At 43.6% G+C, this 27,635-nt stretch overlaps 2 protein-coding genes and 1 long non-coding RNA gene across 9 annotated transcripts in view; 1 reads left to right on the top strand and 2 right to left on the bottom strand.

The window, feature by feature from the left end:
• Positions 1 to 4,617: 4,617 nt before the first annotated feature.
• Positions 4,618 to 20,948, bottom strand: LOC128086853 (serine/arginine-rich splicing factor 5-like). Of its 5 annotated transcripts, XM_052695835.1 has the most exons (9): positions 20,806 to 20,944; positions 19,990 to 20,113; positions 18,490 to 18,628; positions 15,035 to 15,105; positions 13,816 to 13,899; positions 11,726 to 11,798; positions 7,982 to 8,055; positions 7,125 to 7,235; positions 4,618 to 6,154 (listed from the first exon to the last, which is right to left on the bottom strand). In XM_052695835.1, the coding sequence occupies exons 3-9, from the start codon at positions 18,613 to 18,615 to the stop codon at positions 5,857 to 5,859; spliced, it is 837 nt and encodes a 278-aa protein (XP_052551795.1). In that variant the 5' UTR covers positions 18,616 to 18,628; positions 19,990 to 20,113; positions 20,806 to 20,944; the 3' UTR covers positions 4,618 to 5,856. The 5 variants fall into 5 exon arrangements, 4 of the variants coding, with proteins under 4 accessions (XP_052551795.1, XP_052551793.1, XP_052551792.1 ...); XM_052695833.1 differs by lacking the exon at positions 19,990 to 20,113 and having other exon boundaries at positions 20,806 to 20,948; XM_052695832.1 differs by lacking the exons at positions 19,990 to 20,113; positions 20,806 to 20,944 and adding an exon at positions 19,724 to 19,962.
• Positions 20,949 to 21,064: 116 nt separating this feature from the next.
• LOC128085529 (uncharacterized) lies at positions 21,065 to 26,318 on the top strand. Its single transcript, XR_008209005.1, has 2 exons — positions 21,065 to 22,240; positions 23,857 to 26,318. It is a non-coding gene; the product is annotated as an uncharacterized LOC128085529 (long non-coding RNA).
• ACTN1 (actinin alpha 1) overlaps positions 25,878 to 27,635 on the bottom strand; it is an 80,323-nt gene continuing 78,565 nt past the window's right edge. For all 3 annotated transcript variants that reach the window (XM_052693109.1, XM_052693107.1, XM_052693108.1), the window contains one exon: positions 25,878 to 26,765. In XM_052693109.1, the coding sequence (XP_052549069.1) occupies positions 26,607 to 26,765 (159 nt within the window). In that variant the 3' untranslated portion in view covers positions 25,878 to 26,606. The remainder of the gene's footprint in view (positions 26,766 to 27,635) is intronic.

The raw sequence follows: 27,635 nt of genomic DNA, 5'->3' as shown, positions 1-27,635 counted from the left end.
GAATGGCCTGTGCATTTGCCCAAGGTTTTCTAGATCCTGAGTAAATAAAATCCCTGAGAAGCTGGACCAGTTGGCACCTCATTTACCTTTGTCTTCCCTGCTTTTCAGCCCAGCAGGTACCCTGATGTCCTGATAAGGACAAATAGGACGAGGCAAGCCCACATTCTCAGGACTGTAAGAGGATGGAATAGCTCACCACCGTGCTGTCAGATGGCAGGAGCTGAGCCCTGGTGGTCTGGGGGCCAGCCTTCTCCTCCAGGTGCCTCTTGTCTGGCTGTTGTGGCCTCATGCTCTTAGGCAGAGGAATTTAGTCTTGAGGGGGAGCCATTTTGCAGACCCCTGTTCTGTCCGGGAGTGAACAGAGAGAGCCAGCAGAGGTCCCTCGCTGTAAAAGGGCTGATGAAGAAGGAGAACAGCCTGGGCCTCTGCTGGGCCTGAGGGTGCAGCCTCCCTGGAACCCTGAGGCAGGCAGAGGCTGGTGTGAGCACAGTTCTGTTTCTGATATGCAGAAAGGCTGCCTCGGGGAGGTTGTTTAGAAAGGGTGGAACAGGAAAGGCACACCTGGGGACAGAGCCCCTGGGCAGTCTGCAAGGCAGCCTCCAGGGAATAGCTGCCCTGCTGTGAGAGGGCTACACTTTGGGCAGGAGATGTAAAACAAAGCAGAAAGCCATCAGCTCAGAAGGCACATCCAGAGACTTTCACCAGACCAAGCCAGAAGTGACTTCCAGAAGCTTCTTTGTCACCAATCTGCTTGAGAAGAGTGGTACCACTGAATGACACTGCTGCCAACTGGAAGCAGGGCCATGGCAGGAGGCTGCCAGCTCCAGCCCTGGGCAGCTCCTGCAGGTACATGTCTGTGTGTGGGGGTGAGGAAGGTGTTGGGCAGCTGGCTCCTCAGCAATTCTCTGGTTCAGAAGAGGAGCATTTGCAAACTCTTTGCTACTTCTAAGCCTCAGCAAACACCCTCAAGAACAGTCTGTGAAGGTTTCCTGGGTGGTTGGTTTGTGGTTTTCACAGTTGTGAAAACATCCCCCTCGCTCCTCACAACTGCTGGTGGTTACTGGTGCCTGCTGTGAAGCTGTGCCTGCATCCTTCAGGAGCTGCTGAGGAGCTGGGTGACAAACAGGCCCACAGCCCTTGGGTCACTCTGTGGGCCCTCATGGCAGAGGGATGGAAGTGGCACACGGGCTGCCACAGATCCTGTGTGAGCAGCACGCACCTCAGCTGAGTGCTGAGGCCCTGCTCCCCTCCTCTTCCTTCCGCCCTCAGCAGGTGAGCGTGCGGAAACCACACGGAGGGAGGAAAGCAGAGTTTCCAGTTCTCTAGGCAGGGGTGCTGCTATGTATTTTTGGTATACAAATATATGTATATATTTTTTTTTTCCACAAAAGTGATGGTTTGGGTCAACACGGCTATTTTAAGATGGGTTTTGTGTTTCCTCCATAAGGGGCCGTTCCTTGAGGCAGTGTTACAGCACCATCTGGTGGGTCCCAGGAAGCCTCGAGCAGCAAAGGAGCCCCGTGCTGCTTGCTGCCAATGGCCGCAGCACTGCCAGCAGAGGGGCTGGGAGCATGCGGCCCTCTGCAAGCAGAGCCCTGTCCCCGGCACACCAGCCCTCAGCAAGGGCTCTCGGAGATGAGAATACTCCTTAACTCCCTAAACACTGCCTCATCTGGCCCACAGGCATCTGCAACTCCATATTAAGGCTACAGGAGCATCTGCATATTTTGACACTTTCAGCTAGACTGGCAGGTGCTCACAGTTGTGAAAAGCATGACCTCTTACACCTTACCCATGCCAGCCATATCTGAAGGCCTCTGAAACACAAGGAGAAATCAACTGCCTTAGAAGTGCTGAGTGCTAGCTGTTGGGCAATAGAAAATAAGCATGCATATACGGTTCCACTGGGCCTGATCTCAGTCTCCAGTGATGCATCTCATGTACACAAACACACACACACCACAAATAGAAGCACGTTGATTCGCATCTTTCTAGCTCACTGCCAAATACCCATGCAGCACACAGGTTTTCTAAGATGGAGAAAGAGATTCAACCCTTGTTACGAGAAATTGCCGCTACACCACACCAGAGCATCATTCAATCCCAATCAAACTCTTTATTTTAAGCCCCTGATTAATCTTGAAGAGTGGCTTTTACCTTGCCCTCTTACCTCTCCCTCATCACTCACTCACATGTAGGCCCAGTAAATCAGGAGCAGTGATCATCCTTTGGACGTCTTGAGTCCACCCAGACCTATAGAGCTGCCATTACCTAGCATTTCACTACAGCACATTATTTGGTGTTGTTTTAACCAAAACCCCCAGCTTGTTAGGCCATGCCCTTTCCTTTTGGTTCTTTCCAGGTGCAGGCCTGGAGTGGCTCCATACATGGAGTCAGCGTATCTGCTGCATCCCCACTATTAACTAATGTGCAGAGCACCTTGCTTGTGTGCCCATCAGCTGCAACTGTAGTAGGCAGGTCAGCGCCAACCTGACTGGGAAATGCACTAAGTTGCACAGTCTGTCAGGCAGATTCCCAGCACCACATCTCCCACTCAAACCAAACAGCTTCCTGAGAGATGGCTACTTAAACTGGAAAAGTCTGAGTCAGCCTCAGTCCAAACATTTCCCAGCTCCAGGCTGCTTCCCAGCACATGCGGGCAATGCCCACCGCTGCCAGGCCACCTGGCTCTGAGGCCTCACAGCTTAGATTGCCTTTCCGTATAAGTTAGCCTTGCCTTCAGCTGCTCTTATTCAAAGGGGTTGCTCCCTGGGGCTATTATACCTCCTAAGGGACACAAAGATTGTATTTAAAAAAAATAACATAGACACACCAAATGCTGTAGAACTCATAGAGAAATAGACACCACCTACACTATTAAAAATAAAATAATAAAAAAAGAACATATTAAAAAGTAATCCTGAAGCCCCTGCGCATTCTTGCTCATAAAATGAATGGCAAATGTCCTGCAAGAGTATGTTCAGAGCTGAAGAGGCGAGGCTGGCAATTACAGTGGCATCTGTTCCCAGCACAACAGCTACTAGCAGTATTTCCTAGGACTATGCTACTTACTCCACTTCTTACTCCCAAACACCCTGCTGGCCCTACAACTACGCCCAGCTTTGACTGGATGTACAGGGCTACAAGCAGCTTCTAGGAAACTCATGGGTAAGAATGAAGAGTAGCATCTTGAAAAGAGCTGGAGAATTTAGGGAAACGCACATTATATAACCCTTAAGAGGTAGGAAAGGATGGCAAGCATACTTAATGAAGATGTCTGGTAACCTATTTTGTACATTTCTCCTCACTCTGAACCACACTTCTATTTCACATCAGTTTTCATATGAACTTTTTTTCTCTTCTGAGTGGAACCAAAGCCCTTCCATGCCCATCCCATGACTCCACAAGCAGTGGTCGCAAGTTCAGCCACCAGGTGGCACAAGTGAGATGAACCAGCTCAATAAGGAATTCTGGCCTTTGCTGCAGGCACATTCCCAGCCTGCTCCTGCCATCTTGCTTTTCAACTACAGGTCAACATCCTCAATAACCACCATTTGCTTTGCTTTTCTAACCTGCGAACTGCTATCACCTCAACCACACAACTTAAAACAAGTTTAAAAAGCAGAAGACTTTTATTAGTATATATAGCAATTCAAATCTATGGATAGACTGGGCTTTAGGTTCAGAAGTAAGATGGCTGCAAGCACAACAAAAATTATTAACTTGTGTATAACCTCAAAATATATGAGGTGGGTGAGGGGTTAGAAGGAGATAGGGGCATTATTTGGTCTACATTCACCTTAATTATTGCCACTGCTGAGAGAATCAAGAGAACATTATGGAACAGCACTGACGATGTACAACAAGGAATAAAAAATGAATAGCAACATTCACAGACTCTATTTAAACTACATGCAAGGTAATCACAAGCACTCAAGATCTCCAGTATTGTGCTTGCCAATCTCAAAGGTGCTAGGCTGGGCAGTGGACATTCTGGAAGGTTTTTGGTAAGGTCACAAACTTAACAAAGCAAGCAACACAGACACTTAAAGACAACGGAGCACATCCCAGCTTTCCCAACAGTGACGCAGTGTGAAATTCCTTCACAAAGTAATTCCTGTTTGTTCATTCCGTGTTTTCTGAAGCGTTAGTTTATTCAGATAACAGCATGCCAAACATGCAAACATGATGAGCAATAGCTTGCTACAGTAAAAGTATCTGTCTGGAAGCCTTAGATAAAGAAACGTAGCATAAGTAATCAAAGAATTCCTGGATTTGTATTTCAAATATTCCAAATGGTTTTACTTACAGGAAAATCCCAGTATCTTTTGCATGTTTGGCTGTTGGTCCTTCGGTTGAATGGGTGGACAAAATCAACCACACAAACATATCTACAAGGACAGCAGAGATACTATTATTTCATTGATTCAAACGCATTTCTGAGCCACTGATGGCCACAACAAGAGCCCTTCCCAGTTGAAGGATCTGATCGGTTACTTGTGGTAACTGGGTTCTAGGTTACATTTCATTTGTTTCTGCAAAGATACACCTTCAAATAAGTTTCCTTATGATCAGGTCCCCAAGACTGCTACCAAGTAACATTGCTACACAACAGTGTAATGTAAGCCAGAAAAAGGTTTTATTTTACTAGGATTGGTACATTTCAACACACGTAAGACTTTTGAGTTTAATTTACACGTATTTTTTCCAAAAACACTTCCCTTCTTTGACAATCCAGAAGTTAAAAAAATCTTATTCCAAATTATAAGAACGAACAGTATCTGCAGTGGAAATTTCTATTAATCAAAACAACTGTGCATTCAGGAGATTTAAAGAAATTATCCTCCTTACCCTTTAACATGATTAACTTTTGCTGTCACAGCTGACTATGCTTTACCTGGGCTTTTTTGCTGCTGTTCTTTACTAAAATAACTTTCTGTTCCATTGAGACTATTGCTAGTCATACACACAATACTCAGTATCATACTTCTTGGTATGAAAACTATGCCACTTTTATAAACATTAAAAACATGGACATGCATACTGACATTTCTGTGCAGTTTTATGGAGTCACCTGTCAAATAAGGCCTCTACATAAAATATCACATACTAGTGAATTACTGGAAAATTAGTATAATGGATTCGCAATAACCCTGACACCTGGATGGGATGACTCATTTAACAGGAAAATCCAGCTTTTATTACTGGTTAGCATTGTCTTGATTCACTAGCCAAACGTACAATATTCAACTGGCCAAGGTGTATTCCTGAAAGTCTGTTGCAAACTAAGCATATTACCAAGGTCAATTAAAGCTGGAACTTAAACAGCCTCTTAAGCCAAGCAATGGGGGAAAAAAGTGAACTCTATAAACTAAATTCAGCTGGTCCATTCATACTCGCACAGAAAAGTAGCCACAGAACTTTAAGGAATAAAATGTATACTTCCCGTTCCTGGACTCCGTATCAAGGACAAAAGATAACATACTATTTTGGAAGTCAAAGGCCTTGAAGGTGGAGGGGAATCTGGGGGCAGGAGAGGGCGAAAGCAGCGTATTGTCTCATCCCATTACCTCAGCATTATGTGTACGTAATATATCTATAATAGAAACGTTTACTAATAGCAGGAAAAATAAACAACAAAAAAGACTTCCCACTCCAGACTTCACTGAAAGGAGAAAGCTGACAGCCCCTCCTCACAGAGACGGCCTATTTGATGACAGGCACTTTGGCAATGTAAAAGGAGGTTACCTTTCCATCACGTTAACTCTTCCCCTCCCAGTTCTCATGTGTAATTTGTCTCAAGTCTTCAAGAAACTTGAATCAAATTAAATGTATTAATACACCTCTAAGAGCAGGTTAACTACGGCTGTGAGCAGAGCTCGACCTAGAACGAGATTTTCTTTTAGAAGAGGAGGGAGACGGGGAAGAAGCTGGCAAGCTGGAGCGGTGACTCTTCTGGGAGTAGCTCTTCTTAGGCGTACGGCTGCGAGAACGAGAGCGGGAGCGGGAGCGGGATCGAGAGCGAGACCTCGACCTGGACCTGGATCTGGACCTGGACCTGGATCTGGACCTGGACCGGCTGTATGACCTCGAAGATCCTGTAGACTTGGACTTGCTGCGAGACCTTGAGTAACTCCTCGATCGAGATCTGCTTCTAGAGAAACACGATTAAAAGCTGTGGCCTCGTCTCCCACTAAGTTAAAATACTCAACGGCCATTTCAGTTCTCAGCTGCTTTGTACACACAGCACTTCCAGCTGAACATCTGAACACTTTGCACTGCATTCAGTGACTTCACAGAACAGCTAAGTTTCTGTTATGTTCTGAAAAACAGTATCTTCTCAGTCCAAGGACAGCAGAAACTGCTAGTCATAACATTCTCTGATACCCTGACAAAACAGAACTGCCTAATGAAAGGTGCCTGCCTTCCTCCCTTTCTACCCTCCTACTCTCTTCCCACCTGTTCTCCTGGAGCAGACAAACAAGTTTGAGCCATTTATCGACAAAAGTAAAGAAACAAAAATTCCTATATGTGATATTTATTCTTTCTAGAAACATCTATGTGAACTACTCAGTGTTTTTCCACAATACTAAAAAAGTCTCCAAAAGCACCAACACCACCACACTTTAAGGCTCAGGAGTTTAGCACAATCCCTCTTTTTCATGGGGAAAAAAAAAAAAAAAAGCTTTTATTTTTAAGAGACTTAATTAAAGAGCTACAGCTAATCTGCTTGGGTTTTTTTAAGACTAAAGGGCAGAACTGTTTTAGGAATAATCCATAGAAGCTAACGTTTTCTTATATTCTCATGAAAAGAGTGCTTTTCACAACAATTTTCACAGGCCTGTGAAGCAGCTTTCCAATAAATTAAAAGGATTTTAATGCCAAAATTCATAGCTTCTCATCTTTTTATTTAAATGTTTTATTTTTTAAAATCTTATTCTTGTGTGTTCTATATAGCCTATTTTCAGCAAGTCAGTTCTTACGTAAATCTATTTACAATGCTAGGAAGTGGCTCTCTGCTGTGGTATCTAGCTTGGGGCCAAAGAATAAGATAACTAAACTTTGGCGTGAAAATAACCTGAATCCATGCCCTCAGCAGAATTTTACCTAGTCAGGCAACATACCTATGCCTCCTGTGATCCTCAATCAGTTTAATTCTGCGTCCATTCAGCTCAGTGCCATCCAATTTCTCCAGTGCACTCTTCATATCGCTGTAAGATGCAAATTCCACAACCCTGTGTACCGTAAAAAAGACAAAGTTACAAAGTTACAAAGCAAGGAGAAAAACTTTAGGCTTTTTAAAATCTGTTGATTCACAGCTTCATGTTTGATCTTCTCTAAGCTACTTTTTAACTTGATGACAGGGAAATATAACCCTAACAGTCCAATTGACATTCATACCTTTTGCATCTTCTCATACATTACTGTAACTCTCATCTGCAGTGATGTGATAAAATCCAAGAAGCTAATGAAACCTGCACCGACTGTGGAAAAACCTTCAGTTCTCCACTAAACTGCGTTTTAAAGCTGTCCAAGGAATAAAAACTTGTAAAGCCTGCCGCTCCGTTTAGATTTTTAATCAGAATAAACAGTCCCCTCTTTTTCCCACCTCTTTTCCTTGGTTATGTTCATTCTCACAATTCTGCCTGCTGAAACAGCTGCAAGATACTGGTTGATATTTTTGCCTGAGAATTAGTTCATAAATGATTACACATAAGCAGCCAAGACTACAAAACCCAATGGTTACGTTTCTCCCTTCTCCTTCTGTTCTGACATTGGCTCCATTCTCAAGAGATGGAGTTCAATGCTACTTCTGACCTCCTATTTACTGACAGGTTTATTATTTTTAATTGGAGAAACTTCAGCCAGTTTAAGCCAGACTATGTAGCTAGGTTTCATTTCTTTTTGCATTACAGGAACAATGATCTCGCTTTCAACAGCTTCTGCTTTTGTATACATTTATAGACAAACATGAACTTACCCTTCATTCCTATTGTTTCTGTGTGCATCCACATAGGTGACCTCCCCTGCTTTTCTCATGACATCTTTCAAGTCCTGTAGCAAAAGTTAGCATTTCAGCCTTTAACAGGACACAGAAGTCAGCTAGCAACAGATAAATATCCTCTTAGAACTTTCTCCTCGTAAACCGCATAATGCTTTACTTTCTCTCTACATATACTAGCAAAATCAGTTTCTGAAGCTCAGTCTAGGTAACAGAAGCAATATACTGAAAGAATCTCTCACTCACAACTAAGCAGAATAAAATATTGCTTTTAAAATAGTCCTGCATCACAGAAAGAGCTGCTATGGGAATAGTGCAATATTTGAAACACTAACATACACATTGTATCAGAACTACACCTGACAGGAAGCAACACAGCATTAAATGCAAGTTTTCACTCCGAGGACAAATGGCCCAGTTGAGTGAATTTCAATACGCTTAGACAAATTCATTCTATATGCTCTCCTCCCCCAACTTCACAATAAAATTAAATGCAAATAAGTTTAACTAGTCTACAAATAATAACTTTACAAGAGCATTCCTTTCCTTAGATATCACTAGAATGTTCCATCACGCTACAGTGCCATGTCCAGGACACCCTTGCACTTAACAGAGGCTGAACTTGCAGGCACCATGACACTGCTTGCTCCAGAGCAGCATAAAGCACAAAAATAAAAGGTCACTACAAGTCTAAACATTTGTGTAACTCAAAACAGCACCGTTGCCAAACTGTATCTGGTATTTGACAGCCCCGGACTACTTACCGCAGCTCGCCACAAGTGGCAGATGATATAAGGTACCTTAAGCAAAGAGTTGTCTGTCCATTACCTAGCTGGCCAAGAGGAACTCTTACATGAGAAAGGCAGACTGATGGCTCATAGCAATATGCTTCACGGAGGTACCAGAGGCCCTGAAAGCACTGGACATAGTCTCCAGAAGTGGCTAAAGAACCCGAGGATGATCTGTGCTAGCCAATCGAGATCAAACCCAGGCAAACCAAGATCTAGATCGCCAAAAAACAGGAGTGTCACAGGAACCAAAAGGAAAATTCAGAACAGGCCAAACCCTAATTTCAGTCACTGAAAACCCCCAAATCTTTGCTTCTTTCTCCTCCACACAAGAAAAATGAGGGTTAACCAAATCAAGGTTGTTAGAAGAGGTTCAAAACACACTTGGTTAGAAATATGCTTGAAGAAGAAAAGACTAGAAAACAAAAAGCCAAGAAAAACTTTAGAATATTTCCCACAGGATATAGCAAGGCTCAGTTTTAGCTCATTTTTTTAATTAGAATCCAACAGTTTAATTTTAAAAACCGGCACAAGCAAACTAGCAGATATTTCCCTTGTTTCACGTGTGCTTCTAACAAAGAAACTTTATTTTAATAGCAAATGAAAAGTGGACCCAAAGTAATACTCCAACCTCAGCATCTTTAGCCCAATTTAGAGGTAAGAGCAACATTTGGGCTCTGCTGAAGTCAACAAAGGTTTAACCAGACCAAGATCAGTCAATCAAGAGAAAGTTTAAAAATGTTGACACAATATGTGGAATCCTAAAGAGCATCATCATGAATTGTCATTTGTGATAGCAACATCAATGTGATTAAGATGCCAAAATTGTTACTCAGAAGAGACTAGTGTGCAAGATCCATAGAATATCAGGTATTATGAGGGGAATATTTTAAAGTTATCTAGTTTTATTTAGCAACAACAAAAAGTAGTAATGGAATGGCCAAATTTTATCCTAAGTCTGTTGTTCTGGTTCACCTCAAACAGCACCAGAACACCCTGTTGTCCTTAGCATCAGAAGAAAAGAAATGCAGGACAACCATAAATAGGAAGTGCACATATTAAAGTTACATTCTTACATAACATAGATCTAATTTTCCCATCTGCTTGAAAATAGACAGATGCAAAAAAACCTAATGAGAGCCACTGGAAAGCTCTGCACATGTAGAAACGCATTTACTAAAATAAGGAGGATTCTGACAGAACAACCTACTACGTATGAAATTGCCTACTGACAAGACAGTCAGCAGTTTAGAAAAGCTGATCTGAAGCTGTTTTTTTTGTGGTGGTGTTTTGCCATTTTGTTTTTTAATATCTCAATACAGTCATTTTCAAAGGAGGCAGAAGTTCTCAAAGCACAGGGATCACCAAAGATGAAACCATGCACGTAAGTTTTAAAGCCTGGTTCCATATTGATTGTGGCTGCTAGAAGGGATTAGAAAGCAGTAAGAATGCTCCTACTGTTAATGCATTACATACTTGAATCTGCTGTGTAAGTAGCAGAGCTAAAAGAAGTTAAAGGGCTACAGTCAGTAGGAAAACAGTACAGCTTCAAAGCAGAACAAGGCACATGTACTTTAGGTTCAAACGACCTCTAGGCAGGAATCAAGAAGTAAAGTCTCTTATGGTGACATATGTGTATATAAAACAGTCATTCAAACATTTAATTGAATCCTACAGAAACATTACTATGAAATCTGCATTGGGTGAGCTCCAGTCTAAAACAGTAAGTATACATAAAGCCATTATAAATATTTACAAGTAAAAGAAAGTTACAAAAGAGTTCATTTTTTTCCAAGTTATAAACTTAACAGCATTGTAGGATTTACTCTCTAACACTATTCTAGCTTAGTTCTCCAGTCCCTACTATCATTTTCAAATATTGTTTTGTTTGCTTAATAGAAACTCACATGCATAATTGCACGTGAATAATAGAATACCCAGAAGTAATTTAGATTGGATTCACTTACTCATTACATCGACTCAGAAGTTGTCTTTTCAGTTATTTGGTACATACCACAACTGTACAGTTACAAGCTTTTCAAACCTATCATGCAGAAGAACAAACCTAGTCTTGCCATTTATCTGTACCCAAGTTCTTATGGCACACATCAGCTGAGCTCCAGGCAACAAGACGGCCTCCTCATGTGGACCTCCTGCAAGACCAAGTCTTGGAGCATTCAACACTTTCTACCACGTTTGTCAGTGCCCTACTTAGGTCTGTTTACTCAGAATATAAAGGTTAATGAACAAGACTGAAATGCACTTGTCATCCACTGTATGTAAAAAGCATCTGCTTTACACTTTCTATATAGACTTCATGCTATGGAGAACAAGTGAAGAAATTGAACATGCAGTTATTCTGTCTTAAAGCCAGCTAGAAGAAAAAAAGAACATAGCAAAAGGGAAAACAATAGAAAAGTGGTAAGAAAGCTGCAAAAGATGATGACTGAAAGGGATTATTTTTAGTATCTACAGTAAGCATACTTTACACAGTAGCTTTCTTAAGACTTTTTTATTAATGATGCACTATGACTTCTCAATCATGCATCACACCACAGAGATATTTTGTAAAACAGGACCATAAATTTCAATCAGAACAAAGGCATGCACTTCCAGGTAGAATAATACAAAAGGATGACATGGTTTAAATAGATGCCATTCTTCAGTAATTTAGAAAAATACTAAAGTCTTTCAAAGTTCTATCAGTTGGCAAATACAAGTAAGCACAAATAGATCCTCAACTATAAAATTTATTTACTGAACTATTTACACAGCTTTGAAACTCAAGTCTTGCTTTGAATACTGACTTTATCACTGATTTTTTTGCCTACTGTTTTATTTATAATAAATATTTATGATGGCTTTAATAAAAATTTCAGCTGAGAGCAGAAACTTTCAGGGTAGGAAAATGAAGAAAATAAAGATGATAACTCACCTGCCAGCTGATACGGGACGAAAGGTTTTCCACTATGATCCTGTGTTCAGTACGAACAGGCGGTCCATAGCGGCTACAAGAGTTCAGAGAGAAAACAAACATCAAAGTTTCAGTGTAAGGAATTTAGAACTTCAGACATTACATGTTTTCTTTACTTTCCTGCAAGATTTGAGTCAAGCATTTCCCTTGTAGAGGGACTGCAGATTTGATTCTCTCTAGTCAACAACATAACTAAGGGTCCGCTGCAAGAACAGAAGCGCAACTAGGGGAATAAAAAGGATTTTGATGATGAATTTTATGCAAATGCAGTCAATATAGCTGTCATTTTTCTAGATATACTGAAATATGCGCATAATAAAATGAAAGTACTTTAAAGAGAATTAGTTTAATTTGGGTAGGGATCTTCATTTGTGCTTCTAAATGCCAAGTCACTTGTGAACAGTTATTTATGCCACCACGATCTATATTCAGTGTTCTTGTGGGTAGAAATACTTACAAGGACCCTCTCAAAAACAAGAACTTGGCTTAAAAGTATTCAAACAGAAAAGAACAGCAAGACATCTGGAAATACACTGCCCTCGCAGGTCACTGTTGACCATAATCCTAGTCATTCTGAATCCAAAGGGATCTGGGAGCTATGGCAAACATACATCAGCCTTTTGATAAGTAATCCAGAACTTCTGACAATGACAGTACTTCATATTGCTACAAAGATTTAAGAACTAAGAATGCCAACCTTAGAGCAAATTGTTCTTCTCCTCCCAAAAACCACAATCCTAAATCGCGTGTGTGGATTCATACATGAAGCACAGGCAATTTCATTTCAGTGCATACCTCAAAGTGTGCCAATTTTTTTCAGAACATCCAGATCTTCAGGGCATTTAAACACAGGTCCCAGAGTCCCAAAACTGGCAGGCTGAGTTTCATCTTTCCATTACTGCAAACCTCTTCCTGTCTGGCACTGGCAGTCTGACACCATGAACATGACTACAGCATCAGATGCCCACGACCTTCAATCACACTTCCTACTTTAAAAGTCCACTTTTAGCCTGGACTTCAAATCAATTATAACTCATCAAGGCTACTGCCGCTGAAGAAAACACAATCTAATTAGCATACTTGTATATGCAAATTAGATGTTCCCGACACTGGTTTGTATCTGGCTGCCTTTGAAAGAAATGCAGAGGTTTTTGTCACTTACATCTTTCATATGCTACTCTGTGTAGGCCATGGTGGTGTTTATAAAGAGTAAATTACTTCATGCATATTTACTTTGGATGGGCAGACATAAAGCACGGACATGTGCAGTGCAGTTCTTCTGTGAAATCTACGTGAATGTGATGAACGTCACAAAATCCACTGCAACATGGCACAAGATTCACCACTGGCTCAATTCACTGAAAGTAAACACTTCCATGAATACTCCGTGCCTACTACAGGTATCCCAGATACGAGCTATACCCATTTCTCAGATTCCCCTGTTGACCAGAGGTTCTCCTTCAGCAGGGAATCTGTCCAGCCACCAAACATAGTATTTAAATGCTTCTGCATGTGCTAATTACCTTGAAACCTGGTCGTGCTTCTGAAATGCCGTTCCCTTTGTAAGTTGTACCAAAGTAAGCATTTTGATAACCATACAACTGGAAATGTGACAGCTTGGTTAGACAGTAAATACCTTGGAGAACTACTGGTTTACAATCACTCTACTTGCCTGTAAGCTCATTTTAATGACAGAAGCCTCAATAGAGCAGCTCTGGCATTTTTCTCAATTTAGTGTTAAGTCAGGCAACTCCACTGCATTATTCCTTCACATCATTTACGCAGTGGTAGGAAACGAGACCAACGCAGTGCTCACAACGTGGAGAGGGAGCTTTTCCAAAGATGTGTGTGAATCTCCACTGAGCAGTTAAACCGCTTTAAAGACCGCATTCTCCTCAGCTGGAGGAAGTAATGGATCTCCAGTGTGAGCGAACGTAATATCTCTTTCGTGAAGCAACACAAAGAAAACAGTGCTGGATCCCCAGCTCCAGCTATCACCACAAAATAGCACTGCAGCACACTTCTTCTGCTTGAGGAAACAGACCACCTACCTAGATCCACTCTGCGAGTAATAACTGAACCGCTGTGCGAATCTGCCCCTTCCTCTTCTGGCTCGAGCATGCTCAATCGTGACCCTTACGATAGCAACAGAACAAACAAAAAGACAAAACAAAATGCATACTTTTAAGTATTTGACACTGACTGAAACGTTTCCTAACTGGAAGCACGTGTGAACAAACAAGAAGCGTCTTGCCCTGACGAGCAATACTTAATAATACAGTCATCAGCCTTCCTTAAAGAGGCAGAACAATAGCGTTCTCCTGCTCCATTCATCCCCCTCAGACTTCCATGAAAATGGTCATGGGTCTGTAATTTGGGTTGATTTACCAAATTTAACTGAAACAGTGCCCAAAATTAATCATAGAATGAAAAAGATAGCAAAAAAAGAGCTACGGTGACCTAATAACTTAAAAACAGTTCCCACAATCAAAACAAAAGTTATGTAACATCAAGGGCTGCTCTGAAAGTTATGCCTCCTGTTTTATGATGTTAGCTCATGACATGAGTGGCAGATGCTGGTGGTATAGCAGCAGAGGCTGAACCTTCCCACCAATATTCCATGGCATGTTGTTGCTGTGTGACAGACGGCAGCAGAGGAGCAGTCTGACAGAATGGTGTCTGACGTGGAAGTGTGGATGAAGCAAAGGTGTGTCTGCATGAATTCCTCCATGCAGACAAAACTGCATCCACTGAAACTCATCAACACTTGCTGAACATTTATGGAGACCAGACAGTGGATGTGAGCACAGTGAGGCAGTAGGCAGTACGTTTCAGCAGTAGTGACAGTGGGTCATCTCTGCTGATGCAGATTTTTGCAAGCATGACACACAGTTCCTCGTTAAACACTGGCAAAAATACACAGCTAGTGGTAGCGATTATGCCAAAAAACAGTGTTTTGTAGCTGAGAATTTGTTCTATTAAATACTATTACTGTGCTCTTCGCATCTGCTGTAGTTTCCATGGAAACAAATAGGAGGCACTATTTTTGGAGCGACCTACATATAAATACTCTTGTCTGCCTAGCTGCCAAAGGGCAACACTCCAAATGATAAGAGGATTACCATCAACTTCTTTTCTGAACCAACAGATTCAAACGAATCTCTTCAGAGAGTCATGGAAGGTGTATCCCATCTCAGAGCCACAACAAACAGGTGTGAGCAGGAGCTAACGTGCCACATCTAGATGCTACGGGCAAATAGTCAAGCTTACCTTTCATCACACAACTCTTTTCCATTCAGTTCATAAATTGCATCATCAGCATCTCTGTGGTCTTCAAACTCCTACAAAAGACATGGGAATAAACAACTTTTTCCACTCGGTGTTCTAGAAAATACGCTTTCTTTATAAACGTGCAACTTCTGCTGCAAAAACTTTGAACAAGGAAGTGGACTCCTAGTACATTTACAGCTGAAAGCCCAACATGTTCCCATCCACAAGCATTTCTTCTGCCTCTACCCTGCACACTTCTTTTGCCTCCCTAAGCTATTTCAGTACAGCTATTTGTGGGATCTGTGTAAAATAAATTAAAACATTTGGTTTAATACAGAAATATATTTTTATACAGAAATACATTTTTGGGCAGGAGCCAGGGGATTTTAAGGGATATTGTTTTAAATCACAGCCCTACATGCAGGGAAGCACTATACAAAAATAACAGCTCGAGCTGATCCAATTGCAACCAAAAGCAGAAGAAATGCACACTTCCAAAACCTTAAGAATCCTTACTGAACTGGCAAAGAAACTGTAAGCCAGAAATAAAGAAAAAGCCCTTCTGATTTTTTTCTAATTCAGCTCACTGATCTGGAAAAATGGTTCTTGTGTAAGAAGAGTAAGAAAGATAAATCCCTCTTCAATACTGGCAATCAGTGGTGTGGATCAGCTGCGATGTGCAATTCCCTAGACTGCTGCAATGGAATTTGCTGCTTCACTTTTGGCAGCAACGCTGCTTTAGTCAGCTTGAGCAGACCCTGCCCACTATCCAGCCCGCTGCTTCTTGGCAAGGCTGTTTATACAGCTCTGCAGGAAACTAGGTCAAGAAACCTATCCAGATGAAAAACTGCACACTTGCTGCAGGGAGGGGGGAAAAAGATTGTTATTTTTTCAAATATATCAACTTCTCAGGTAGGTTTATCACGTGGCTGAGCAACTGTGGTAATGTCGTATGAGGACAAGAGAAGAAAGGGAAGAAAGAAAGCAGTAAGAACAAAGTTGGACATGGATTGCTTAAATCAACAGAACACCACAGATGGAAAAAAAAACATAAAATCACAGGACTGCAGCTCAAGAGCACTGAATAGCAGAGAAAGAGCTTCTCAAGTCAAAGAAAGCATCTGCTAACTACAAACAGCTTTTCCAGAAGGAATACTGGCTTCAGCTTTCTTCTTCGTTTTGCACTGAAATCTGCTTCATGGCACAATCCTGTAAAATGAGGAAGACATTATCTTGGGAAAAATCATTTAGGCCCACCATTTAAGAACATCAGTAGTTAGCATCTACATCTCTCACTGATTTCAGCTAGTTTCTAAAACACTGAATGCCTGCAAGTCTATCTAGCTTTAAATACTAGCTTCATGGCCTGAGATTTGAAAACATTCTGCATTGAAATCTACAGAAAAAGCAAATATATATATTTGTTTATATATATATATATATATATATATAAATTGTATATAATTTGTTCCAAAGAAATGATTCAGGTTAAAATATGCTTTATATTTTAACACTCAACAATGTTGAATAAGAATTGCTTTTAATATATAAAAGGTTTTATAAATGCAGATTTTTAAATAAGCAAAACAAAAGTTGAACAGCCACAGCTGGAGTATCTCAAGGGTTAATACTACTCAATGTTTTTATCAATGATCCGGATGAAGAGAACGAATGAAAAACCACCACACAGAGAGATTTTCATAGCCTCAAAGATTGTGCCAACAAGAATTGGGAGCTTTAAAAAAGGTAAAATATAAAGTAATGCACCTGGAACAGATTCATTCCAAGCACAATACAGGCAGGGATCTGAGCAGCTTGGTTATGGCTCTGCTGCAAAGGACATGGGAATCCTCACAGAATGTAAGCTAAGTGTGAGTCAGCAGGATGGCCTCACAGCAAGGAAAACAAATCATGTCCTGGGCTGCACTAGCAGATCAAGAGATGTGTTTTTCTGCCCTACTTGGCACTTATTTGGCCACACCTGAATGCTGTGTCCAGTTTTGCTCTTTCCAGTTCAAGAAATACTTTGAAAAATTGGAGCAGGACTAGCAGAGGGCCACCAAAGCTGGTGATTTTATGAAGGAAGAAAGGTTCAGGGAGTCGTGTGCATCCAGCCCGGTGAAGAGAAAGGTCAAAGGGGATCTAGCTGGAGTCTTTCAACACCTAAACAGTCACATGGGTGCACAGGACAAAAGGCAAAGAGCACAAGCTACACTGAGGAAAGTTTCTTTCAGTTGCAAGAAAAAAATGTTCCTCCTCATCAGAAGAATTAATATTTCTGAGAGTTATGGCACAATTATTCAATCTTATCACTGAGTTCTGAAAAGAAAATGCCACTACTGGGGATCCAGAGAAGAAAGGAAAGAAGGTAGGCTGACTCATGTACAGCAGTTGAACAGACTTCTTCCCTGAATAAGCCAACAGCCCTACCCCCAAAAAAAGAGAAGAGATACCCAGCAAAAGGCGACAGAGAAACAGCGGCACATGGAAAGGACGCGCTGAAAAATACCCCTCACACTCAGCTCTTAGAGCAGCCATCTACTGCCAGATACCAAGAGGAAAGTCGTTGACTGCCAGTAAGCAAAAAGAAATACCTCATAATGTGGTGCACTCAGGAACTGGTATGTGTAGGAGTTAAGAGGCAATATTATTCGAAGCATAAGTAGACAAAGACTGTTTCTTTTTCTTTTCCCATAGCTTCACACTAGGGAATGATCTTGGCAGAATGAATGGCATGAGAGCACGTATGTCACTGTATGAGGGCGGCATAAACCTTCCCAGCTGGAATACAGCACCAGAGAAAAGATCATTCTCAGAATATAAGAACCAGGCTGATCCACAGCCAGCTTGCAAAGATTCAGACAATAGTTTTAGGTACCCAGAGGTGGGAAAGTAAGATCCAGTAAACTGTGTGTTTCATTTAGTAGTCTGAGAGACACATACGCTTTACGGACATACACCAATGGTGAATATGGTGAATACACCTACCTTCAGCTGAGTGACAGTTAAAACTGTGCTGCTTAAGTTCAGCAAGCAACTATTACACACTCGTAGTCTTAGCTAACTTCCTTGCTTCTGTGTCAGGTCATTACTTAGAGATATGACCAAAGAAGCCAGAAGTGAAACGGAAATAGAAGTGAAGTCATAAAGACTTCTCCAGGTCAAGACTTTGTTGAGTTTTACGATGCCATAACAGATTATATATACTGTCTTCGTAAGTAAGGGATAAAATCTAAATCCCACAGAAGAATGCATTCTGATTCGTAATGCATTTAATGCAGCTAGAACATTTCCAAGACTTTGAGCAAAACCTGGAAGAAAATAAGGAAAAAAGTAACAGAAGGAGAGAAAATTAATCACATCACCTGAAAAGCAATGTGAAGTATTTGCTCTTCCTTGACTCCAGCCTAGCAATGTTAGTGCCTCCAAGCAAGAGAAAGTAACGTGTTACTTACCACAAATCCAAATCCATTTTTTAGATGGATTTCCCGTATGCGTCCATAGCCTTTGAAGAACTTCTCCACATCCCGCTCCCGAGCACGTGAGCTTAAGTGCCCAACGAAGACACGGCAGCCACTCATCTTAAGTGTGATGCTACAAAAAAAAATGTCAGTGCTAGTCAGACTAACAAACTTCGAGTGATTAAGATCGCGTTTACATCTCAGAAAGCCTGGTTAAATGGCATTTGATTGTATCATCCTCTAAGTATCTGTGTTAAAAACCTGACTCTCCTCTACAGCCAGAAATGTGACAAATTCCTGTCTTGCTGAATTTCAGCAGAACCTGTACCGAACTCCCAGCTTTGTTCTCTTCAGTCATATAACTTAAAGTCCTCTGGTAACTGAATTAATGGTTTCACTAGCTGCCAGACTAGAGAGGCTTTTCCAGCAGACCATAAAGACAAACAAACAAACCCATTTCCGTAAACTTTAAGATGAATTTACACGGCTAACAGTGGTTAAATACAAAAAATTTAAGAGCTAATAATTGGGATAGAAACATAAAAGAATGCCAAGCTCTTGCTTTCACTGAAATACTACTGCAATTAAAGTTATATTTGTGTTCAAAAGATAAACAGCAGTGATAAAATTATCTCAATTTGCACCAATCATACAATTCTGTTCTCAACAGTCTCTCAAGCTATGAAGAAGCTCTCAGTTGTGAGAAGATTTCAACAATGACAAAAAGAAAGGCTATTCTGCATACTCAGATTTTGAAAACTATCTGCTGATCCAAGATGGATCATTTGAGACCTCTTGTGGAAGCCACATCGTTTGCAAAGTGCAAAGGCAGCTTCAGTTCAGGACCCCAGATATGACAGCATGCATCCTTCTTGTTGTAATATTGGTTTGCTGATCCAAATAGTTAAAAATTAACTAGGAAGCACATGAACAAATGTGAAGTTCATGCGATTTCAAATTTTTTCATTTCTTGTGACTAGAAAATTTTAATTATCTGGCTCACTCAGTGAGTTTGCCGTCATACAAAACACAAAGAACATAAGCCCCAGGGAAAAGAAATACAGCTTGTATCTTAACACCGGGCTGTAGAGCAGATGGAACACCCTGCCAACACACCAGGTCAGCAACGTAAGGACATTGGTTGCAGCATTTGAGGTTAGCGTGGTTCACATTCTGCACTAACGCCCATTAGGCTTCTACTGATGAAGAGCTTATTCACTTGTCTTACTGTGCCATTGGAGAACCGCCTGCAAGGAGGGCACTGGCCTTCTGCTGGGGGCAAGGCATGGCTGACTGCACCTATCCGGATCAGTCTGAAGTGTCAGGGATGCACGGCCCGTGACGACTGCTCTTCACGCCACAAGCACACCGGTCCCCTGCCGTGGCCACCCGCCCTTTGGAGTCCCCCTCGGGCTCACAGCAGCTGAGGTGGGGTCAGCTCGGTCCCTGCTGCAGCCCTCCACGCAGGGTCAAGCAGGGGAAGGCCACACTTACATAACTGCAACCGTCCGCCCGAAAGCACGGCAAGAACCGGCATCGTGGCAAGGCACTCGTTTGAGGAACAACGGGGACGTGCCCGATTAAAACGACCGCGTGACTACCGCTCGCTTCTTCAGCTCTAGAACACAACGGGCGGACGAGATGAGACTCAGAGGACGGACGGATGGGGCTGGCCGCCTAACACAGTCCCGCAGGCAGCGCTTGGCAGGTCCGTCAACACGGGGGATCGCGGCGGCCGACACCGGCACGGACACCGGCGCGTCGCAGCGCCTCACACGTCGTTCCCGGCACGACGCGCCGCGGCCGCTCACCGATGACGGCTCCCGCGATGGCACGCACCAGTGGAAAAGTACCCGGGGAGGCCGGGTCCGCGCCGGGCCGCATCCCAACGGGCCGCGTGCCGCGCAAAGAGCCCAGGACCGCGGCGCGCCCCGTGGCCGCTGGGCCTTCCCTCCCGCCCAGCGGCGCCGCCCGGCCCGTCGCCCCGCCGCCGGCTCCGCGCTCCCCTCGGCCGACCGCGATCGGCCGTCCCGCCCCACCCCGCCCGGCCGCAGGAACGCGCCGCGGGGGTCTCGCGGCCCGCCGGCGCCGCGCCTCCGCTCCCCGAGCGCCCGCTCCCCGCGGAGGCCTCCCCCGGCGGCTCCGCTCCCCTCCCCCCCCGCGGACGGCGGCGCCGCGAGAAAGGCCGGGCCCATCCCCGCCCCGCGGAGGCCTCACGGCGCGGCCCGGCCTCGAGGAGCCCGCTCGCAACCCTCCGCCCGGCCCTCCGCCCCGCGCCTCCCTCCGCTGGGCGGGAGCGGCGCCGCTCACCGTCGCCGGGCGCTGAGTCCTGCGGGCCGTGAGGAGAGAGAGCGCTCTTCCCGGCCGCGGCGGCAATGGCTGCCTCGTTCCTACGAGAGACCAGCAACGCCGCGCGCCCCCAACGGATGCTGCGCAACCGCCGACGTCCGACTCCAAGTCCCAGCGTGCCGCGCGGCGGGCCGCGCCCCGGCCCCCTGCTGTGCCGCGCTGCCTGCCGGGGCCGCGGGCTGCCGTGCGGATGGCGGCGGTGGCGCTGCGCCGAGCCGCGCCGCGAGGGGGCCGCGCGGGGAGAGGGGTGGCTGCGGGGCCGGGCGGGTCTGTTGGTGTCCGAGAACGGGCCCGATCGTGGCGTTCCGGCCGTGCGGTTCGTGACAAGTCACGATGCAAGGAGCGAGGTGAGCGCTGCTGTGTCCTTCGTTGCAGCGCAGCTCGTTAAATTTTCGCCATCCGGACGCCGCGCGGTGTGTCTGTCTGCCCCTTTGATTGCGTTAGGCCTGGACTTCAGCTTCGGCGGCTGCCGGAGATGTCCCGGGAGGAGAGCCGGCAGCCTGTGCCGGTGTTTGCCTGCCCCTAGAACAAAAAACCCGGTGTTGTTGTGTGCCTAACACTGCCCAGGGTGCTGCTGGCCTTTGCTGCAAGGTGAACGCCTTTGGTAAGAAAAAGGTGTGATCTAGCAGTTCAGCAAAGCTGTCTGCAGTTAAAAAAGTAGGCGGTTATAGCTGGGGAAATATGCCTTACAACTCAGAAAACACCATACAGTTGTAAGGTGGTTTAATTTATTTCTTAACATTGCCCAGGACACCCAAAATGGCACAGCTGTGTGACTCCCTGTGCAGATACTTGTGCAGATAGCAGAGCTGGAATATTGCAGGAGTACCACCAGTCTCAGCGTGTCTATATGCTTGAATTGCTGTGTAAGGAGTTCAGAAGCAGAAAAAAAGCTCCTTAGGTGGCAGTCTTGGAATGGTATGAGAGCAATAAGGATTGGAGTTACTGGCAATAATGAAGATAAGTCATGGAAGCCCAATTAAAGCATTTTGGTTTAATCCTGCAAATCATCTCTGCACTCCGGATCATGTCAGTGGGGAAGAATGCGGTGGTGTGTCTGGAACAGAGCTCTGAGTGCACCAGCAGTGCCTGGGCCAGACTGCAGTCCCACTTTCCCTTTCTTGGATGTGGACACTGCATGGCAGCAAAAGGCATGATGTACAGCATTTGAAGAACCTGCAGTGTTGCCTCTAGCAAGTGGGTAGTGTTTCTGGATGTTATCATGTGCAAAATCTACTCTCACAATAGAGCTGCATCTTAGTTCCCTAGTTATTTTGAGCAGCTCATAGGAAAGCCCACTGGGAACAAATAGCATTCTGACTGCTCGCCTACAAATGCAAACAAACACTCAGCTGGATTCAGCAGGCTTAAACAACATAATCTGCTCATTATGAGGGTACGTGCATTGCTTTCTTTTTTCCTTGAAGAAGACATTTTATTTTATCTGAGGCAGAATGCAGGATGGTGTGGTTTGGTGCCACCGATGAAAGACTATGTCTTCTTCAACTAAGAAGCAGTCGGAGAGTCACTTTCATTACTGAAATTTCAATGCTGAATACTGAAATTACATCACTTTCATTAAAGTGATGGTGGCAGTGTTGAGTGTGCCTAATAATAAAGAGGGCATAAAATGCGTTCTTAACCCTGCAGTTTAAAATTTGTTCCTGGTTTTAGGCAAACATGTACAGCCAAAGTCACAGGGTACACACAGAAAGTAGCAACAGAAACTGGGAAACTAGGTGGAATGGTTTGGGAAGAAGGCGTGGGATCCTTCAGAGATGCCCGTGGCACTTTGAGTGGAATGTAACAGAGCTGGGTTCAGTTCTCCGCGGACTTCCCTGAGGACCACAGGCAAATGGCTTCTGGCTGGAGACACTTAACAACTGAGCTGTGCTCACCACAGCACCCACCTCAGAAGTGCAGCAACCCAGAGTCTGAGATGGAGCCCAAAGCCTGGAGTCAGGTCCCTGCATGGGACATAGGGGCAGGTGTGGGTCATTTAGTGACCAAAAATACCCACATGCTGAGCTGCCAGGAAGCAGTAGTGAGAGATGTAGGACTCTGTGTTATAGCACAGAGACACCCACCTGCAGCTGTGAAACCAGAGCTTTGTTTCTTTGGGATCCCAGCTTGGGGCTGTCTGAGAGAAACATGCTGATATCTGTTTCTGTCAAGAGGTTTTGCTATGGCTTGTGAACATTCTGGCTATTTTGCTCAAGTGACACCTAACACGATGGTTGCTAGGCTGTGAACTACTGACAAGTGGCAAGGTGTGAACAAACTTGCTAAGAGATAAGAAATGACTGCATTTTGTACCAACATATTTTCATGCATGTATACCCCAGTAATCAAAGCATAAATCAGAGCACAAAACTAAGGAATTACTTCCTGACTGTTGTATGGTGTCCAGATAAAAGAAGAATCAAATATTTTGTTGGTGAGGTACGTAGCCTATATTGTCTCTAAGTCCACAGAATGTAGCAAAGATTAATTTTATTCCTTCCCTTTCAGTAGACTTAAGCTGATAGATTTGTCTACCTGAAATAGCCTCACAGACGTCATTTCCAGAACAGAGCCTGCCAGTCAGCTCTGCCCCTTGCAGTGGCTGTCTTCTCTACTGACTGCTCATTGAACACATCTCCTCAGTGCATGCTGGGGAATGCTCTGGTTACCTGTTTGTCTTAGGGTATGCCCTATCCTTTGCTAATCCAGGTTTATTAAGACTAAGACTTTCCCAGAAGCTTATGGCTTTTCAGGATTTTAAGGTCTTATGTGGTAGTGACTCTTCTGGTACTCAGTTAACCAGGCAATTTGATTAATTAATTGGGATGAAGCACTCTTAGTATCTGTTCTACCGAACATCTGTTATGTAAATAATTTAGTACAAATAATGTTATGGTCTGAAAATCGTACCTGCATTCTGGTTTCTGAAGAAAGTCATTTTAATGCACACTGTTTGTTTTCACAGCCATTAACAGCCGCCTTCTTATTGCTCCTTGCTATCCCTGTTAGTTCACTGATAAAACCAGCCAGTCTGATTCATCTGGACCAATCCTCTGTGGATGTATGAATGCTTCTTAGAAACTAAGTTCATTCAAGGTTGCAGACCAGTTTCCTTTCATTGTCTTCTGAGCCTCTTGGCTCTGCTCTTCTGTTCCAAAACCAGATCTGGCAGCACTGAAGACAAGCAGCAGTCACAGTACGTATTTGAGAGGCTTTTAGAAATGTGGCTGACATTCTGCAGGCAGGACAGCTCCTTGTTTTCTGAGCACTGATGTGCTTTTGTCCCTGGGCCATCATGCAGTCACATGCAGGGGCAGGTACCGAGGTCTCCAGAGCTGAAGATGTCAACAGCTATGAAATGACAGTGGTTAATTTCTGGGAAAAAACATTATTCCAAGGCCGTGCCTGAACATGGGGAATCTGACAGACTGATGAAAACAATCAGTTCATCTCTGAATGGGAGATGTGAACTTGAGACACGCTCTGTGTTGCTTCTGTTCTTGGCAGGAGTGGGGGCAGTCACTGAGCTGCTGACAGCTGCTTCCAGAGAGGAATTTAATGGAGGCTGATGTCAGGATTTGGCTGAAGAGCGGCACATTAGCTTCAAAACCATGATCCTAACACAAGAAGCTGTATTCAAATTTCAGCATAGCAACTGCCAGAGAGGTTAGGCCACATGAGTGCAAGATGCATTTTGTGCCACAGGTGAAGAAGGCCAATGTGCTGCAGCATCACAGAGCTCCTCTGCATGTATCATGGGGATGGGGGGGCTTTGTCTGCCCCCTGGGTGTCAAAGACTGGGTGACGTCAGCTCTAGCCAGTTTCTCAGAGGCTGTGGAGAAGGAATACCAGTCCATGTGCCTAGAATTATCAGTACACCTCTTGTCAATATTTTGAGCTGTATTCAGATTCTCAGAAACACCATAGCTTCAGCTGAGGACGCAGTTCTGTGGTACTAGCACAGCAAAGCCAGGATTGCCATAGGCCCCATGCTGCCCCAGTTTGTGCTGCCAGCAGGGCAGAGCCACACATTTCCTTTCGGTCTCAAAAAACCAGAAATGCTTATGCCCAGTTGGGGTTTTGTGTGAATCCTATTGAAGAGTAAAAACACAAACACAGCTCATTTAGCTTTTTGTCAAGACTTTCGAGATCTCTAAGCACAGACTGGCAGAGAACTGCCACTTGGATTGCTCGGGACACACCCGGCTCCACTCACATTGCAAGCACACCAGGGGAGCTGGACACCCACAGCACACTCTAAGATAACACAGGTCTTTTCTCTATATAGTGGTCACTCAGTACTCCAGTGGTTATTTGCCTCACTTCTTGGTATTACTTTCCGTTGTTTTTTTTTTAAAGTATGCTAGGTTATATAAATTTACGTTATACCTAAAAAGCTTACTTGAAATGCATCATGAAGCGCTAATGAAGATTTTTATCCTTAAAATCCACGACTACTAAAAAAGCTGTGGGAGGGCAAGAAATGTATTTGTAATCTGAGATGACAGGGATTAGCCCCTTCCCCTTGCTAATTTCCAGGCATGTGCATTTGCATATATTTTGATTCATGAAAGGTCCCCAAAGAGTTGTTCTGAAGGCTGGTTTCTTTTGAATGTTGACTACAAAGGTGGAGTGGTGGAGGAATTTATGATGTCAGAAGATACAATATCAAAAGCAGTGAGCTATCCAATGCTGAGCATGGAATAGTGGAGGAATCCTTCATTAGATGGTTCAAAATGCGGTGATTGTTTGCATAGCTCTGTAATTAATTCTGTGCTGTTTTTAAAGGAATAACGAGGATATTGTCCTGGAGATATGTGTCAGGGATGATTGAAAATATCTAGTTTAAAGTGGCCAGAAAGCTGTGTAATGTCCAATTTAATTCAACAGAAATGAAAAGTTAAAGGTGGTGGGAAACTGACATTCAAAGGATTGTAATTTCAACTAAAAAGCATTTCGGATTCTCTTCGTGTATGTGGTTTCAACTAAAGAGAACTAAACATTCACTATACAAATGAATAAAGCCTAGATCTGTTATCACAAGAAATTTTTAATATGGTTTGTGACAAGCAATATCAAAGTTATCAACTCTCAAGCTTCATCTGAAACCAGACAACTCTCAGCAACAAAAAATGTTGTGCACTGATAAACATAGGAGGCATATTGTATTTTTTAATTAAATATGAAAACATGAGCTGTGTACATTATTTTTTCCCTAGAAAACACAGCAATTTCAAAAGTTTATCATAAAATATTTTCATGAAATGAGTGAACCAGCAAACACATGCACTTGTGTGCCTTCCCCCCTCCAAAGATAAACGTGATAAAGAGACATACGCAAATGTAGAAGTTAACAGAACAAGTGGCGTTTTGTTGTTGGTTGGTTCTTTTTGGAAAGGATGGAATGTAACATTGTGCTCAACTTTCTATGTCACAACAAAAAATATTTGGTGCAATATTTGAACATTTTCTTTTTAAGTTTCAATCTGGTGGAGAAAAATACCCTTTTCTATAATAAAATATGTCTGTTCTTTTTAAAACGTAACTTTTTTGCACAAAATAATTTTGTAAACTGTCATTTCAAGGGCAAGGTAGGCGGTGTCATGTCAATGTCCTCCCCCCCATTTAAAAACATGATCTGTTATCTGAAGCAAAACAGGGAAACACAAAAAAGAGCGGAGCAGAGGCTGCTTTGCAAAGAGAAAGAAGGGTGTGTTGGACGGGGAGAGGGGAGGGTTGTGTGGTGGGACAGAAAAAAGTTAAAGGTCACTTTCGCCATAGAGCGCCGTGGAGAAAGACATGTAGTCCAGGGCACCGGGTACAGCATCACGGCCATTGTAGGGTGCCATTCTAGCAATGCAGTACTCAGCCTGATCAGGAGGCAGTTCCCGCCGTAACTCATCCACAGTGATGTAGTTCTGCAACGAAGACACAGGATAAGGCAGACGTTATCTTCAAAACATCAACATCCATCAGAGGGACCCCACTGCCTGCACCCACAGGGCAGCAGACGGCAGTCAGGGGCTGACCACAATAACGAGACTTTTGCTGTGTGCCCACAAACAGAGCTTGCCAGGCATGCACCTGTCAGGGAAATGTAGTTGCTCTCCTTACTGCTTGGCCAAGAACATGCTTTTACAGAGGAGAGGAAGACTGTTTCTGCAGGAGACATGCTGGCACACCTAAAGAAAAGGTCTGGTGGGAGTTCAGATAAATTGTGGTACCTTCTCAGTGAAAGTGGAGGTCCAGCTTAAGGCAAACAGGAAGAAGCAGAAACTTCATTTGGATCTTGCCTCTGGCTGGCAGCAGTTTGTGCTGCTTGGGAGCTGCCATTTCCTCTCCTCAGAGCATGAAAAGGAGCCAGCCCCACTAGCACTGGCTGGTGGCACCACTGCAGGCAGCAGACAAGTGAACACTTTTGGAAGCTTTCACAGCTCTGCTAATAATTCTTCTCTTTCATGGCGGACATTTTTAATAAGCAAGCAAAATGTCTTAGATAAATGTGCCTTCTGGAGATTCATTCAGCTGAAGGGAGACTAGCTTGGGGTCTTTTCATGCAGCTAGTAACAGTAACTGCCTGTTTGCTAACCAGTAGGTTGTGTTTAGCTGACTCGCTCACAGTTTTCTGAGTAACACCTCAGGTTTCAGTCTCTCTCTCTCTCTCCTTTTCCTTTCTATTCCTTTTTTCATGCCTTTAATTATGTGACTGGAATGAGTAGGAGATTTTTCTTCATAATGAAATACTGTCTGATTCATGTTATAGTCACTACAGCATATTAAACACCAAA

Source organism: Tympanuchus pallidicinctus, unplaced genomic scaffold, assembly GCF_026119805.1.
Source record: "Tympanuchus pallidicinctus isolate F22 unplaced genomic scaffold, pur_lepc_1.0 scaffold3, whole genome shotgun sequence".
Lineage (NCBI taxonomy): Eukaryota > Metazoa > Chordata > Aves > Galliformes > Phasianidae > Tympanuchus > Tympanuchus pallidicinctus.
This window is presented reverse-complemented; position numbering and strand designations above follow the sequence as displayed.

What these genes read in the sequence shown, in the direction of transcription:
- LOC128086853 (XM_052695832.1), bottom strand. Translation starts at nt 19,782, where the DNA reads ATGCCTTGCCCCCAGCAGAAGGCCAGTGCCCTCCTTGCAGGCGGTTCT. An exon ending in GGCGGTTCTCCAATGGCACA is followed by an intron (nt 18,629 to 19,723) that starts GTAAGACAAGTG and finishes TTTTTTTTGTAG; the next exon opens with CATCACACTTAAGATGAGTG. An exon ending in GAGGATCACAGGAGGCATAG is followed by an intron (nt 6,155 to 7,124) that starts GTATGTTGCCTG and finishes GTGTTTCTCTAG; the next exon opens with AAGCAGATCTCGATCGAGGA.